At 42.8% G+C, this 17,281-nt stretch overlaps 1 protein-coding gene across 2 annotated transcripts in view; it reads left to right on the top strand.

The window, feature by feature from the left end:
• The window catches only part of TMEM65 (transmembrane protein 65), a 71,199-nt gene that overhangs the window by 49,936 nt on the left and 3,982 nt on the right, over positions 1-17,281 (top strand). For both annotated transcript variants that reach the window (XM_044293559.1, XM_044293560.1), the window contains 3 exons: positions 4,862-4,916; positions 8,984-9,026; positions 10,239-10,344. In XM_044293559.1, coding sequence (XP_044149494.1) covers positions 4,862-4,916; positions 8,984-9,026; positions 10,239-10,344 — 204 coding nt within the window. The remainder of the gene's footprint in view (positions 1-4,861; positions 4,917-8,983; positions 9,027-10,238; positions 10,345-17,281) is intronic.

The following is a 17,281-nucleotide window of genomic DNA, read 5'->3' as shown; positions in this document are numbered from 1 at the left end:
ATCGCTGCTCCCAAAAATGTCTGAGCTATTAAAAAAAATTTCCTGTGCGGTGAACTCCATAATGGGAAAAAAATTAAAAACACAATTGGCCATTTTTAAGTCACCTTTTTTACCCAAAGAATTAAATAACAGTGATCAAAAAGTCGTATGTACCACAAAAATAGTACTATTAAAAACTACAGTTTGTCCTGCAAAAAAACACATAAAAAAGACATATATCATATATAAAAAGGATATGGCTGTTGGAAAATTTTAGATTTTTTTTTTCAAAGGCTTATTTTTTCGTAGTTAAAAAAAAAACAAAAAACTACAAGTTTGGTATCGCCATACTCGGATTGAACCGCAGAATAGGGGGGTCATGTAATTTTTAGCGCACATTGATCACTGTGATGTCAAAACCCCAAAAACCTTGGTGGAATTGTGTTTTTTTTTTCAATTTAACCCCACAAATATATTTTTTTCCTCCTTTTCCAATAACAGACATGGTAAATTAGATGGTGCCCTTAATAAATACAACTTATCCCGCAAAAAATAAGCCCTCATATGGCTATATGAACGTACAATTTAAAACTTTATGGGGAGGAAAAAAATGAAAATGCAAAACCAAAAATGGGCCCGCTATCTGAATGTAATATTATCCCTTGTAACGTTTGGGCTCCACAGTACAAAACAGGACACAGGAGATCTGGAGAGCGGCTGACCCTGTGTGGGGATTGGTGAAGATATGGAAGGACTGATGTAGAGTTTTTATATTATATATTTTTTTGCTTCAATTAGGATCTTTTTTCTCTTCCCCTTTGTGCTCTTGCCACGTTGGTCAGCTCCCTTGTGGGTATTTCCGTGATGTTTACGAGCTGGTAGCACTGAACATGTTTGTGAACCTCTGTTCGGCTCCTTGACAGCTGCGCGGAGAGAGTGTCACTCGCACCGCTATTCCTTCCATCCTTTTTTTAGTAACACAATTGACTTTCTCTCCTGGAAGGTCACCCTGGGAGGAGGACTCACTAAGGCACGTCATACGTGGGCCTCCTGCCGGATCTTCTCCTAGCTGACACACATGTTATTTTACAGATGTCAGTGTGCAGGCGGTAAAGCCACAGATAATAGTAACCTGCTTCCTCACATTGTTGACTGAGGCGACGTTCAGATGGCCTTAGGGCTCATGCACACGACCGTATGTATTTTGCGGTCCGCAAAAAAAAATGGTTGACAGCTGTGTGACGTCCATGTTACATACGTTTTTTTTTTTGTTTTTTTTGCGGATCCATTGTAACAATGCCGCAAACCGGGCAAGGACATATTAAATTTCTTTGCGGAACGGACTTGCAGACATACGAACATGGGATGCACACGGAGTCAAAAAATATGTTTGTGCGCATGGGCCTTTAGGTGTTGCTGTCCTTTGTTGCAAAAATGGTGCAAATTAGGGCTCATGCACATAAACGTATTTTCTTTCCGTGTCCGTTCTATTATTATTATTTTATTTATTTATTTTTTTGCGGACCGTATGCGGAACCATTCATTTCAATGGGTCCACAAAAAAAAAAAAGAAGTTATTCTGTGTGCATTCCGTTACATGTCTGCATGTCTGTTCCGCGAAAAAATAGAACATGTCCTGTCCTCAAGACAGACGTCCCCTTTAGTATGAGAGACTCTGCGGTAATCAGATGGATCGCCATAGATCCACCTCCTCAGACCCCTGTCGTACAGCTGGTTTTGCCAGGGTTAGTTTCCATTGGCTGATTGGGTGTATTACGTGGTGGCCACATAGATAAATGGCCGTCCATGCAATGCGTGGATGACCCAAGTCCGTCAGGTTCCTACATAGTCCTCTCAGGCCCCGTCAGTCAAGAAGAAGGAGGGCCTGGTAGAGGAAGCAGGAGGAGCAAGAGTGACTTGGACCCTCCCTCAGTGCACATAACCTCTCATTTGCATATGGATTACTTTTTTTTCTTCTTCTCCAGAATGAAGGAACCGCTAAGTGAAAGTTATCATTACATTCAGCTGTCCTAGTCCCACAAGCCATTGTGCCTGGTTTATCAGTGAATTTCCTGGTGACACACTCCCTTTAAGGTTTAAAGGAGCGGCTCTAGATTGCAGTCACAAATAAGGCATTAGTGGGGAGGGGGGTTGAGGGGATTTCTAACACTATTCATCCTGGGCTTTCTGGTTCATCAGCAGAATATCAAAGCTCCAGCAGAGCAGTGAAGGGGCTTTTCTTCAATAAAAATAAATCTGTCTTTATAAAAGGGGGGTCTATACATGTAGGATTTTTTTATATATTTTTTTTTTTTAAGAATTATTATTTTTTAGCTTTATATATTTTTTTTCTCACAATATACAAAAATAATTTAGCGTTTGTCAACATCACCATGTGTCCTTTGTCTCTTCAGGTTTTTCCTGACATTATTTAGTACAGTTTTTAATACTTCTTTATAAGTTGTTTTACATTATTTTTATATTTTTTTTTTTTTCCCGGCACATCCCCAGAAAGTCAGAAAACCCATGCAGTTGATGGCTCATGTATATGAAGGTATAATAGGGAAACTGATGGCATCCAATTGTGAAGACTTCATAAGAGAAGTCTGGGTGGAAGTGCTAAGCCCCTTCGTGTATTCCTCGCCCTCACCACTGTGATCACCGCCCCCCATCATGACTATGTGACCAGTCAGGAGATACATTCGGATGGTTGTTCAGTATGCAGTCGGTGCGGCCCGTCACTGCCCTGACTTTTAGGATTGTGTTACATCTGCTGAGGCATTTGGGCATTGGTGTTAACGAGCCTCGGTGTGATCGCGCCAGAGACCTTGCCTGAGGACGGTTATCATACTGGTTTACCCTGTAATTGTGTAATAGGATGTTGTGGTTTTTTCAGCAGCCTTCCGACATACAACGTTATTCTGTGTGCTCTATATCCCAGTTACCTGCGGTTACTAAAGGGTTAAAAAAACCGCCCCTCCCCAAACCCCAAATCTTCAGTAAATAAAATCCTTGGGGCACATTACTGAGGACTGGCCTGTCACACGCCAGGTTCACACCTCTTAATACATTTTCACGTCTTGTGTGTTGTAGTTGGTAAGACCCGCCTTGGGAATGCCTACAAACCCTTGGGAACCCCCCTTTATGGGTAGGGCAGTCACAAGCCACACCCTTTTTTGGCCCATGACAGCCCATAAATATATTAATATTTTATAAATAATTATATATTCATTTATAATAATTTTTTTGTTCCATAGATGGAGCTGTTTCACTTTTTTAATGTGTACACTTTTTATAAAAATGTCTTTTATGTTTTTTTTTTTTTGGCCCCACTAGGGGACTCTACAGTGTCATCTTCTGACCGCTAATATAATGCTGTGTATATCAAAGTATTAAAGGGATTTCCCCGACTTACAGTAAATATTATGACCATCAATATCTGATCAGTGATTCACAAGTAACAGCACTCCACTGATTCCCTTGGTCCGTCTTCTACTTATCAGAGGCAGTGCACATACTTGCCTTTAAGAAAGCCTAGTTATGGCTGGGGGTTTATGTTAGCCTTGCCCATTTTCTGCCCAGGACTGTCTCTGAAAATCAGGGACAGTTCTGCCAAAGTGGGGACAGTTGGCAGCTATGTGTGCAGGGTATGTCAGGAGCCCGGTCTGTAGGGAGGGATTCCCATTGGATTATAGTCATTTATGTTGGATCCCTCAAAGGTTTTGGAGGGAATGTTCCTGTCAAAACAATAAGAAGATCGCATCACTGGGCAGAATTAATTTGGATAGTAACGTCCTTTGATTGGCTGAAGTGCTGTTACCATCCTGGGGCAGAATCTGCTCAGGTTGGTAACAGGACTTGATTGGTCTGCAGTCTCATCCAATCAGTGCTGGGATTTAGGAAATAATCTTTCCCTGCCTCAGCAACAGGTGGTTGATTGGGGTATAGATTTGGATCAGGTGATGCGATAGGGGTATAAATATTCGGAAGTACGTTGTCATACCTGATCGTCAGAAGTCTTATATGTACTCCCTCCTCCGCCCCCCCCCCTTTTCATTTCCTATCACGACCTGCACTTTAAATGACAGGACCAGGCAGTGAAAACGTCATCACATTTGGCCCAGTCAAGTACAGAGGGCACGGCAGTTGTAGAGATGGCAGAGCCTCTGGGTGTAACGGCAACGCCCCCGTTGCTCCTAGAGGCTCATTTGCATATATAAAACATCATGTTTCTCAGCAGTGCGGGCACATATGAACATGGGACCAACACAGATGCCTTCAGCTGCCAAGCGCACATGGAACAGGTCAGCCAGTGTCATAGGTACAAAACTGCTGACAGATGCCTTCTAAGTAGAAGATTGGCTTCATCTCATGAAGCTGAAATATCCTTTACCATCTAAGTAGATGGTGTGTAGGTTGGCAGACCCGTGTAAACAACGAAGAGGCCGCAGTGCTCATATAATTACTGTGGCCCCTGGGATTGTGGGGGTGCTGAGAGTTGGACTTTCACTAATCTGCTATTGATGACCTATCCTGAGGATAGTCTGTGAATATCCTGAACCTAGAAAACCCCTTTAATGGTAGTTACCCAAGGTCAATGTCTTGGCGAAAAAAGTTGTCCTAAAACATGACCTGAGTATTATCCCGAAAACCTCAGAGATCGGCAGCACTACTTATCCCACATACTTGGGTATGGACCAGTAAACAGGCTTCAAGCCGGCAAGCAGGCTTTTTGAAGCATCTGAGTATTCTCCCGTCACATACTCATCAAGTGTTCCCACATCTCACTGCCACGCTGGGGTACTCATCTACTCGGGGGTCTGTGTATTTTGTCTGTTGGCGTTTATAATAGTTAATTCAATCTTTTATATTTTACTTTCAGGGAACACAGATAGAATTCCATATTGGAGCCCTTTTAGGGATATCCACCATGGCAGGTAAGTGGCACAGGGAGCAAGGGTATTTGGCTAATGACAATGGCATTGTGGATAGGGGATTAGCTATAAAAGGGCATATTGAGCCTTTTTGATGGTTTAAAGGAGGTTCTCCAGGACTACAAAAATATGGCTGCTTGTTTCCAAAAACAGCACCACACCTGTGCACAGGTTGTGTGTGGTATTACAACTTAACCCCATTCACTTCAATGGAGCTGAGCTGCAATACCACAAGCAACCTGTGGACAGGTATGGTGCTGTTTTTGGGAGAAAGTAGCCTTTTTTGTAGCCCTGGGGACTTTAAAGGGGATGTCTGGCCACTGAAAAAATGTTTAAAACTGTCTCGGGTCGGTCTAAAACAAATTAAGGGATGCTCACCTCACCGGTTCTCCGTCGCTCTGGTTCTGATGCTCAGCGGGCCCCTATGGTCTCCACTTCCTGGTCCCGTCTTGGCACACAAGTCACTTCTACGGTCAGGCTGAGAGGCATGCAGGGACCCTGTAAGCACTGGAACTGGAGCGGAGGGGAATCACTAAGTTGAGTATTACTATTTTTTGTTTTTCGCCTAACTGAGGCTACTTTCACACTTGCGTTCGGAGCGGATCCGTCTGGGGTCTGCACAGACAGATCCGCTCCTATAATGCAGACGATGGGATCCGTTTAGAACGGATCCGTCTGCATTATATTTCAGAAAAAATTCTAAGTGTGAAAGTTAGTCAGACGGATCCGTCCAGACTTTACATTAAAGTCAATGGGGGACGGATCCGTTTAAAATTGAGCCATATTGTGTCACCTTCAAACGGATCCGTCCCCATTGACTTACATTGTAAGTCTGGACGGATCCGTTTGCCTCCGCACGGCCAGGCGTCCACTCAGAATGCATTAGGGCTGGACGGATGCGTTCGGGGCCGCTTGTGAGAGCCTTCAAACGGAGCTCACAAGCGGAGCCCCGAACGCTAGTGTGAAAGTAGCCTGAGCTGGTTTTACAAAAACTTTCTGTGGTCTGACATCACATTTAAGGCACTTCATTTTGCCTGCTGAGACACTGGGGCTCCAAATGATATGCCACAAATGTCTGATGTATGCAGGTCCCAGTCCCACCCCTACAGCCCGCATCTGCCTCTACAGGGTCAAAAGTCTCAGGACACCCTTTTATTTCAGAAATGATAGAGAAAATGAAATATCTGAATACCCCAGCAAGTAATTAGTGAGGGGGCCTATCTTTTAGGCTATGTCCGGAACATGGCCGCCTTCTTGAAAGCCACCATATTAGATCAAGGGCAAATTTTTCCAATGGGAAAGGGGTCATGTAGCATACCAGAATTTACTCAGAAATCGATTGCCACAATCAGATTTGCAATATCTCTTGTGGTTCAAAAGTTATCAACACAACTGGGAACATTTCCTGTGATGCGCAGCTATTTGACGTGTTCAATGTGTTGTCCTTGGTGCTGAAAGCAGAACGTTGAACTCTGAAGTTTTGTACTTTCTGTGCTTGAACCACAAATCTGATTGCGGCAATCGATTTCTGAGAAAGTTCTGTATGATATTTAATATGCTACATGACCCACTTCCCATTGGAAAATTTTTCTCTTGAGCCAAGATGGCGGCCATGTTCTGGACATAGCCTAAAAGATAGGCCCCCTCACCCATTATTTTCTGGGGTATTAAGATATTAAATTTTCCCTTTAGTTTCTGAAATAAAAGGGTCTCCAGAGACTTTTGACTCTCCCTGTAGAACGGAGATCCTGCTAACCTCTAGATGCGCCGACCAGAAACAGCGTAGCACAGCTTTGACCAGCTCCGTCAACAACAACCAGGTGGGAGGAGATCAGGGAGTTCCCTTCCTCAAAAGTGAATCCCAATTTAAAGGGATATTCCCATCTTAAGCATTTATGGCATACGTATCTCTAGGGACACTTCTCTAGAAAACTGAAGCCTATATGGCAGTTACAGAAGGAGCCAAATGATTCAGGCTCAGGTGTCAGTGACTCCCATGGACCTTAGTAGACCCCTGTCCTCTAAACTATGGTGACCAACTGACCACTGCCGATGCAGCTCCTGAAACCCTCAGCAGGCTGATTATCTGTGGCAGCCTCTACAGGGGAAATGTAGAATTGCACGGTACCCATTCTAGTTGAAGGGGATTTCAGACCCCCGACCCAAGAGGCATGTGAGCCCCACGGCCTCCTTGCAGCTTACAAAACACAGCGCCGCCCATTGGATAGAGGCTGTGCTTGGTATCGCAGTTCAGCCCCATGGAATTGAACCCCTGTGTTGAATCAGAGCCTCTTTCTTAGCTGCTCTCTATTTTCGGAGTAGGGTCCTTTAAATCATTGCTCTACAAATTAGACATGCGTTATGTTTTAATTTCTCACTATTTTCTACCACTGCTTGCTGTCAGTGAATAAAACATTTTTACGGGATTTTTTTTGTTTGTTTGTTAAATTATTGTTTTTTTCTACAAGAAATTTCCATTTGAAAAGGGTTGACCACTTGTTGCGCTCGCAGGCCATCCGAACCATCATGGTATCTGTAGGTTATTGTGTGCCACCTGCTGTCATTATATCCAGGATGAGCCGGATGACATCGCTTGCGGTTGCTCGATGTCATTTAGGATTCACGTGTGACTGCTCGGGGGCATTGATAATAAAGCGCAGCTATTTCTGGAGAGGTGAGGGGGCCATCTTTTCGGTCTGATAATGACTTCCTGCGCTGACACCCGGGGGACGCAGCGCGGCGAGGATGCTGGATGAGGTTATAAATGAGGCATGATGAGATCTTGTCTCTGACTCTCAGGTGACTACGGTTCCTGGGTCGAAAAGGCTTTATACACGACGGTGTAGGATCGGATGGCAGTAATTACTCCAACATAACGAGATAATACACAAAGAATTCATATTTTACACGCCTGTAAATGAGCGCTATGATTCCCTCTACACCAGGGACCATAAAATGGCCTGTGTGATGACAGTCCTGTGATCCCCACTATCAGACATGAGCGACGTACTATTTAATATACAGGGTGTGCTCTTTTATGGTCCCCCAGTCAGGAGTAAAGAGGGGCTGTCATTGGGTTCATTATCGCTCTTTAACGGACTTAGGCATGGCTCCTTTAATTAAAGTGTAACTCTGGGTAAAAAACGAAAAAGGAGGATTTTCTGGCTTCTCTATTGCCTTCCAAAGTTTTAAGTACGCAGAGGCCAACATTTTGAAGATCATAGACCTTTTTCAGAGCATGAAAATCCAGAAGTATTGTCATTAGGCATACTTGCCAACTCTCGTAGAATGTCTGGGAGACTCCCGGAAGCGGGCAGACCTTCTGAACTCTCGGAAGAGCTAGGAAACCTTTCACACAGCTCATGGAGTGCTGCTTTTTCCTGGAACATCCAGGAGACACCAATTGGAGCTCCCGAACTCTAGGAAGAGCTGGGAAGTCTCCCACGTAGCTTATACAAAGCTGCTTTCTCTTGAAGAACAAACCTCCGTGAGCACTAACTGCATGGGGTAGTATTACATGTTGACCATTTAGATAAATGGCTGACCATGTTAAACAAGAATGAGCAGGGTCCACCAGACTCTCTCTTCTGTTTTGGGTTCCTCAAGCATGATATTAAAGTAAATAGTGCATATTATTTTCGTAACCTAGAGCTTTATAGTGATCACAGCTATCAGTCCCAGATCTTCTGCATAACCCTAATTTTAAAATGTAACATTGTGACTGCCTGCAGCCTCCACTAGAGGGAGCTTGTGAGCTTACTGCATACTGTTTGTGAAAATTTTGTGGTAAGCTCCTGAGCTCCCCCTAATGGCGGCAGCAGGCAGTCAGCAAGGTTATGTTTCAAAGCCATTGTTTAGGCAGGTGATTTGGAGCTGTGTATTAGAAAAATAGACACCCGACTGCTATAGCTATAAATATATATTAAGGAGGTAATAAGCTCAGAATATGGGACCTAAAAACAACCTGGTGATAAAAGGCAGAGGTTGTCAGAAATGGCCTGTCAAGCTCGATGCATTACAGAAGTGTGTGTTTATCTCTTGTGTAATGATTTTTATTTGGTTGCTTGCAGCTGCTGCTCTAGGAAACCTGGTGTCAGATATTGCTGGACTTGGGTAAGTTCACTAAAAGCGCAGTTTATTTGTCTATCTGGTTTTTCCATCCATGTGTGGAGGCAGCCATAAGGTCTCGTGCTGACCTTCTCACGCCATCATAAGCCTGTAAAGGTGACTATAACTTTAGCTAGTCATATACATGTCTCTCCTGACTGTTTTCCTTTTGCAGAAGACTCTTGGTTTGGCTAATATCCTTAGTCATGTTTCCAAGGGTTGGACATCGAACGTAGGATAGCTACAACCAGTAGGTGGCTCTACTGAGACGGCTTTCTTTCTTCCTCTTGGAGTAGAGCTAATCTGCATATCTTTTTTCCCAGGGAGCTTTGCTGGGGCTATAAAACTTCCTACGCCTGGTGCTCTCCACAAGGAAAAGCACCACCTCCCAGAACCCTCCCTCATATACATGCATGCTCAAGTTGACTGTGCATGCATTTCTTGGAAGAGGTGAATTATCCTCTGCCAGACGCCTCTGTTTAGTAACTTATCTCCTTTGGGAATCCAACATGCCCGATCCTTCTTTTTCTCCTGATACCTGCCACCTGGCGAGAATTAGGACACCCCTGGAGTGACGCAAAGGGCTTGGAAAGTCGCTAAAAAGTTTGTGTAGGTTTTTACAGTGAACAGATGTAAGTATTGGGCAGTGGGCGAGAAACCACCTCATCCCAAGTGCTGCGCTAGGAAATTGTGAGGTCCCCAATTAAATTCTATTTTCTTTCTAGAATTTTGTATTTTTTAAAACTTTCTTTACATGATTATGGGGGGCAGCCATCTTGCCAGAAATGCTGCTCTTCTCAGTTAACAGCAGTTCAGAGATTTGCTTTACAGCAGCAATATGGACCATAGGATACTGGTATCTGACTCATTGACTTTAAGGAGTGAGTGTTGTGGGCATGCTCTGTGACCTCTGCAGAGGTCATTGTGCAGGGAGAGGGAGTAGATAAGGTGTGACCATCACCTATTATGAATGGTGGATACTGTGTTATTGATACATGGGTACTACTTTTTTTGTAATCCTGCCTGTGATGATAATAAGATGATTGCTGAAAAGTGAGCTTTACAGATCAAAGTGTCTTGTTATTAAAAGGCAAATATGGACTTTTTTATTCAGTTACGCCTTATAATTATATGTCATTTTGAATATTATTCTACTTAATTTAATAGTAAATCCATGAATGTATTATTACCTACTTATTACACATATTTTTCCCATAGGTTGGCGGGTTACGTTGAAGCAATATCGTCACGGTTGGGTGTGCCGATTCCAGATTTAACACCCAAACAAGCAGATATGCGGCAGACACGTGTTAGTGCACATATGGTATGTACCGTCCTGTGTTCCACCTCTTATATCTGCCACGTAGTCCTTTTTATATAAAAGTCATAATTAAAGGGGTACCCCAGTCAGACGTTTGATCATTTTCTTATACAATATGAGGCTACTTTCACATCTGCGTTTTTGCTGGATCCATGATGGACCAGCAAAAACGCTTCCATCATAACCCAACCGTCAGCATCCGTTATTAACGGATCCGGTTGTATTATGTCTAAAATAGCCAACATGGATCCGTCTCTAAAACCATTGTAAGTCAATGGGGGACGGATCTGTTTTCTTTTATGTCAGAGAAAACTGATCCGCCACCATTGACTTACATTGTGAGTCTTGACGGATCCGTCTTGCTCCGTATCCTAGGACGCATTTAAAAACGCTTCTTGCAGCGCTTTTGTGTGTGTCATGGGACCGCAATGAAGCGGAATGGAATACTTTCTGGTGAAGTCCATTCCCTTCGGTTCAGTTTTGTCCCCATTGACAATGAATGGGGACAAAACTGAAGCGTTTTCCCCCCGCTATTGAGATCCTATGACGGATCTCAATAGCGGAAAGGGAAAGCGCAGATGTGAAAGTAGCCTTATATGTATTAACACAATGGACATGTTCGGAGAGTCGGAGTCTGTATGCTTGATTTTTATTTTATTTTTTATTTTTAATTATTATTATTATTATTTTTTTTTTTATAATTGTTATTATGGTTTTCAGGTCATTGCCAGTGTAACTATGTTCAAGGGAAACTCTGATTTCCCATGTGAATTCTCACCTGTAATCATGATGTCACTTCTCTGGTATCTTTTATAGGCTTCTGAGAATAATATATCAGGCATTACATAGCAACGATGCACAATTATACGTTTTCCTAGCTTTGTGTATTCTGATGTTGTCCTCCTAAAGCTGATGTAAAGCTATTGCTAAACGATCTTCTACCTTGAGTGGGCTAAAGATGGCACACTGCATGTGGCATGCTGCATGCTGCTGCGCAGGGTACAGTCTGCAGCCTCTCCTGTGCCTGACCTGCATCTGTGTCTCTCCGATCACTATTTAGCATCTGCTGGATTTGATCTGTCCACTCCTCCCAAATGATGATCTTTTGGTGAAGGTATCCTCAAATATGTGGATACCAGAGCTATCAACGACAGACAGTGGTTTGTGGAATCAAGGTAGATGACAGGAGCTGGGTAAAATCTCTTTTAAAAGACTAATGTGAAGTGGTGACATGTATCATATAGAAGAACACTTACAATGAGCACATTGTTAGGGGACAGTAACAATAATTACATTTATCTGTAGGTGAGGAAGCAAGTTTATGAAAATCTGATTACTATGGCAGGAAGGAAGTTGTTAAAGCCTAATTGCGCTACTGCGCCACCTTCTGGTTGTTAGGTGGTATAACCCAGAAACGAGTCTGTGTCCGATTTCTCAGGTCAAAGCTAGATTGGCAATGTGCTTACAGCAGAGATAGGAGAAGCCATGTCAGATCTTTAGGTTAATTAATAATCTGATTTTTTTCTAAAACTACTTAAAGTAATCCGGTCACGTTGAACATGGTGTCTGATCTGCAGGCAGTAGATTATAGAAAGAGCAGAAGGAACTGAGCAGATTGATATATACTTTTGTAGGAAAGGAGTCATTATAATTTGACATTTAGCCTTTTATACCGTATACGTGCTCATTCTGGACTTAGTAGTTATGTGGCGGTCCTTCTCAGTGACGGACATCCTTCTGTTATCACTCCTTGATTGTCAGGGTCAGGTTCTTGTATAGTCATGTTGCCCAGTCAAGGAGAGGGAGGGGCTGGCAGGAGGAGCAAGGGTGCACAGAGTGGCTTGGGCCCGCCCCTTTCCTTGGTGCACTTAACTTATCATTTGCATATATATTAAAAGTACTTTTTCTCCAGAATGAAGCAACCATAAACAAAGCTAGCTCTACAAGGCATTGTGCCTGGTGACGGACCCCATTTAAAGGGGTTCTCCCATGACTAATGTAAAAAATGAAAATTGGACATCATATAGGACATGACAATCTCTTTATAACAAAGCTACAACCAGCCCTGTACCTCACATGGATCCAGAGATCTCCCCATTCATTGCTCATAGATTTATATGACACTGGCAGCGCAAGGGGAGTGTCCTTTCTGCTGCAGCTCAGGGGGCGTGTCCATGCTCATCCTATCACAACTCGGGAGGCATCTCAGTGAGCCGGACAAAGAAATAAGAAAAAAACAAACAGCAGGTGGCGCTGTACAGATACATTTTATTGAATAACTCAGTGGCTATACAAACTTTCTAATTACACGCAATTACAATAGTATTTAGATCTAGGGGGTGATTTGAAAACTGTAGAATATTTTTCATGGGACAACCCCTTTAAGGTGTCCTAACATAAACAGTTAGGTCCATATATATTTGAACACTGACACAAATATTTTTTTTTATTTTTTTTCCCGGTTTACTTAAACATATTTAAGTTAGTTATATATTGGACATGGATATAAAGTCCAGACTTTTAGCTTTAATTTGAGGGTATCCACATTAAAATTGGATGAAGGGTTTAGGAGTTTCAGCTCCTTTACATGTGGCACCCTGTTTATAAAGGGACCAAAAGTAATTGGCAACTGACTCAAAGGTCAGGTGTGGGCAATTGCTTCATTATTTCATTCTCAATTAAGCACATAAAAGGCCTGGAGTTGATTTGAGGTGTGTTGCTTGCATTTTGAAGATTTTGCTGAGAAGTAAACATGCGGTCAAAGGAGCTCTCCATGCAGGTGAAACAAGCCATCCTTCATCTGCGAAAACAGAAAAAACCCATCAGAGAAATTGCTGCACTATTAGGAGTGGCAAAATCTACAGTTTGGTACATCCTGAGAAAAAAAGAAAGCACTGGTGACCTCAACAATGCAAAAAGACCTGGACGCCCATGGAAGACAACAGTGGTGGATGATCGCTGAATAATTACCATGGTGAAGAGAAGCCCCTTCACAACAGCTAATCAAGTGACCAACACTCTCCAGGATACAGGCGTATCAATATCCAAATCTACCATAAAGAGAAGACTGAATAAAAGTAAATACAGAGGGTTCACTGCGCGGTGCAGCCACTCATCAGCCTCCAGAATAAGAAGGCTAGATTGGACTTTGCTAAAAAAAAACATCTTAAAGGGAACCTGTCACCGGGATTTTGGGTATAGAGCTGAGGACATGGGCTGCTAGATGGCCGCTAGCACATCCGCAATACCCAGTCCCCATAGCTCTGTGTGCTTTTATTGTGTAAAAAAAAACGATTTGATACATATGCAAATTAACCTGAGATGAGTCCTGTCCCTGACTCATCTCACATACAGGACTCCTCTCAGGTTAATTTGCATATGTATTAAATAGTTTTTTTTTACACAATAAAAGCACACAGAGCTATGGGGACTGGGTATTGCGGATGTGCTAGCGGCCATCTAGCAACCCAAGTCCTCAGCTCTATACACAAAATCCCGGTGACAGGTTCCCTTTAAAAATCAGCACACTTCTGGAAGAACATTCTTTGGACAGATGAAACCAAGATCAACCTCTACCAGAATGATGGAAAGAAAACAGTATGGTGAAGGCACGGTACAGCTCCTGACCCAAAGCATGCCACATCATCTGTAGAACACGGCGGAGGTAGTGTGATGGCTTGGGCATGCATGGCTGCCAGTGGCCCCGGGTCCCTGGTGTTTATTGATGATGTGACACAGGACAGAAGCAGCCGGATGACTTCTGGGGTTGTCAGAGACATACTGTGCGCTCAAATCCAGCCAAACTGGTCGGTGTTTCATAATACAGATGGACAATGACCCAAAACATAAAGCCAAAGCAACCCAGGAGTTTATTAAAGCAAAGAAGTGGAGTATTCTTGAATGGCTGAGTCAGTCACCGGATCTGAACCCAATAGAACATTTCACTTGTTAAAGACTAAACTTCAGACAGAAAGGCCACAAACAAACAGCAACTGAAAACCGCTGCAGTAAAGGCCGAGCCGAGCATTAAAGAGGAGGAAACAGCGTCCGGTGATGTCCATGAGCTCAAGACGTCAGGCAGTCACTGCCAACAAAGGGTTTTCAACTAAGTATTAGAAATTAACATTTTATTTACAATTATTTAATTTGTCCAATTACTTTTGAGCCCATGAAATGACGGGATGCTTTAGTTCCTCACATTTTTATGCAATCATTTTGTTCACCCACTGAATTAAAGATGAAAGTCTGAACTTCAACTGCATCTGAAATGTTCTGTTCAAAATCCATTCTGGTAATGTTCAGAGCAAACATTAGAAAAATGTTCTCTGTCCAAATATATATGGAGCTTACTGTACGCTACCAGTGCAGTGATCTCTCTGTGGTGTCCTATAATCCAGGCCATCCCTTTAAACCAGTGTGACACTAATATGGTGCATGCAGAACCGCACGTCTCTGCTTTGACACTAAAATGAAGCCTTTTATTTTGTTGTCATCTGTTCCTTCCCTGGAGTATAAATAATTTATAGCCCGGGGATCTGCTCCTGCCAAATCTCTGATGCTCAGCTTTGGGATTTAAAGACAAAACGATAGGATGTTAACCTGCTTATAACATGCTGTAAAGTAAACTCAGCATATGTGCTTATGTAAGAACTGGCGTCGGGTATTTCATGGCAGCCGTCTGGTCATGGGTATGAAATGACTGCTTAGTGAATTAAAGGCAACAGTGACCATTGTGCCTACTGTTACAGGCTTTATATTTTACACTCTCATGGTAGTAAAAAATTTGATTGCCTATTGCCACCACTAGGGGGCAATCTGTATACAGATTTTCTTCACGTCAATTGGAACCATATTCAACAGGTTATGGATCACTCCCTCTAGTGGTGGCAGCCCAAATACTTACAGCCATAAACATGGGGAACCCAGACCACTGCTCCGTACTGAAGAAACAGCGCTTGGAAGTGTTGTCAAGTACACATTAAGAATAGGACTATCCTGAGCCTGAAATGGTTAAGAAGAGGGAACAATAGATCACATGAATTAGCAGAAGTGGAGACAGTATAGACCAGGGATGGCCAACCTGAGGCTCTCCAGCTGTTGCAAAACTACAACTCCCAGCATGCCCAGACTGCCTACAGGTATCAGCCTACAGCAAAGCATGGTGGGAGTTGTAGTTTTACAACAGCTGGAGAGCCACAGGTTGGCCATCCCTGGTATAGACCTAATTGACTTTTAGGCTACTTTCACACTTGCGTTGTTGTTTTCCGGTATTAAGATCCGGCAGAGAATCTAAATACCGGAAAAAAATTAGATCCGTTCGGGATGCTTCAGGAAGTCTTCTGTTCCGTCAGTATTCCGTTTTGTGACCGGACACAAAACCGCAGCAAACTATGGTTTTGTGTCTGTTCATAAAACCGGGGAAGGGGAGGAAACGGATCCAGCACTGAAAACAATGCAAGTCAATGGTGACGGATCAGTTTTTCTCCGTTTTGATTTCACACGACTACATCCTAAAAAATCAAAACGGATCCGTTTAATTCCGGTATTGAGAGCCCCTGCTGGATCTCAATACCGGAATTCGCAACGCAAGTGTGAAAGTAGCCTTAATTAGTAAAAGTGGAGACAGTATAGACTGTAAGTCTATGAAGTGCAAAAATATTCTTCATGTATAACCCCATTCACTTGTATTGGAGGGTGTCGGGGTTCTGTTGTGGTGTCCAGCATTTTGACATGAAGAGTAGCCGTGCATGCATCACCAATATTCCCGTCAGATCTGATATGAACAGAGGAGAACACTTCTCCTATAATGAATAATTTTATGTAGAATTTTTTATTTATATTATTTTATGCAAGTTGGCCATTTAAAGGGTACGTCCGCCTTTGCAACTTTTTTTTTTTTTTTTTTTGCTCTAGTCTAAAAATAAAAAATGAAGCCTCTTTGTGAATGCTTTGGATGAAATATTATCTACTGTTTTTGTATACAGCTCTTATTGAGAATTATTTGTATCCATGGTTACAGACTACAAGCTTACACTGCCTGGACAAACCCTTTAAAAGGACTTGTCCAGGATCTTACAAGTGATGGCCATCACTGTCTGATTTGTGGGGGTCCGACACCCTGCAGTCCCACCAGTCAGCTCTATCAGGGTAGCTCTGGCACTGGAAGCTCCACTGTGTAGCGGGTGGAGCTGGTTACTGCAGGGCTGCTCCCATTCACTTCAGTGCAGTTACCAGCTCCAGCCACTACATGATGGACGGCGCTGTTTAGTGCTGGAGCCTGAGCAGAACAGCTGATCGGCAGGGTGCAGAGCGTCGGACCTCCGCTGATCAGTTGGTGATTACAGGCTATGACTTGTAAAAATCTTGAAGTACACCTTTAAGGATTTAGAAAATAAATAGTTGCCAAGAACTTTGGAGACGTTCCATCAGGACTTGTAGATTTTTCTTTTTCGGGGCTCGGTGACGTAAAAGGTTGATGGGGAGAACATTCTGACATTTCATTGGCAGTGTTTGTTCTGTAACCTTTGAGGTAGTCACTTGAATATTCTTCTTCATCTTCGCATTTTATCTTTTCTTCAAAAAATAAATCCAAAAACATAATGAACATTTTCTTTTAACACTTGTGACAGATCTCATTTCAGTGGATACTACATTTTCAATGCCAGGGAATATCCTCATTTCTATGTTTCTCCTCGATTTAGAAAGGCTTATTTTAATATTTTTGAAATGCAATGTACTGATCTGTAGTCACGTGTCTTATACCCCAGAGCTGTATTCCTAATTCTGCTTATTACCAGATGGCTCTCTGGCTGCAGGACCCCTCATTTTTTATGTTGCCCGCTGTGTAGAACATGGTGTGCTTTGTTGGAGATGTTGTGCTTACATTACCACGTTGAGGAACAGAAGAACTTTTGGATTATTTCCTAATTGCATTCTGTTT

This window comes from Bufo gargarizans, chromosome 5, assembly GCF_014858855.1.
Source record: "Bufo gargarizans isolate SCDJY-AF-19 chromosome 5, ASM1485885v1, whole genome shotgun sequence".
NCBI classification, from domain to species: domain Eukaryota; kingdom Metazoa; phylum Chordata; class Amphibia; order Anura; family Bufonidae; genus Bufo; species Bufo gargarizans.
This window is presented reverse-complemented; position numbering and strand designations above follow the sequence as displayed.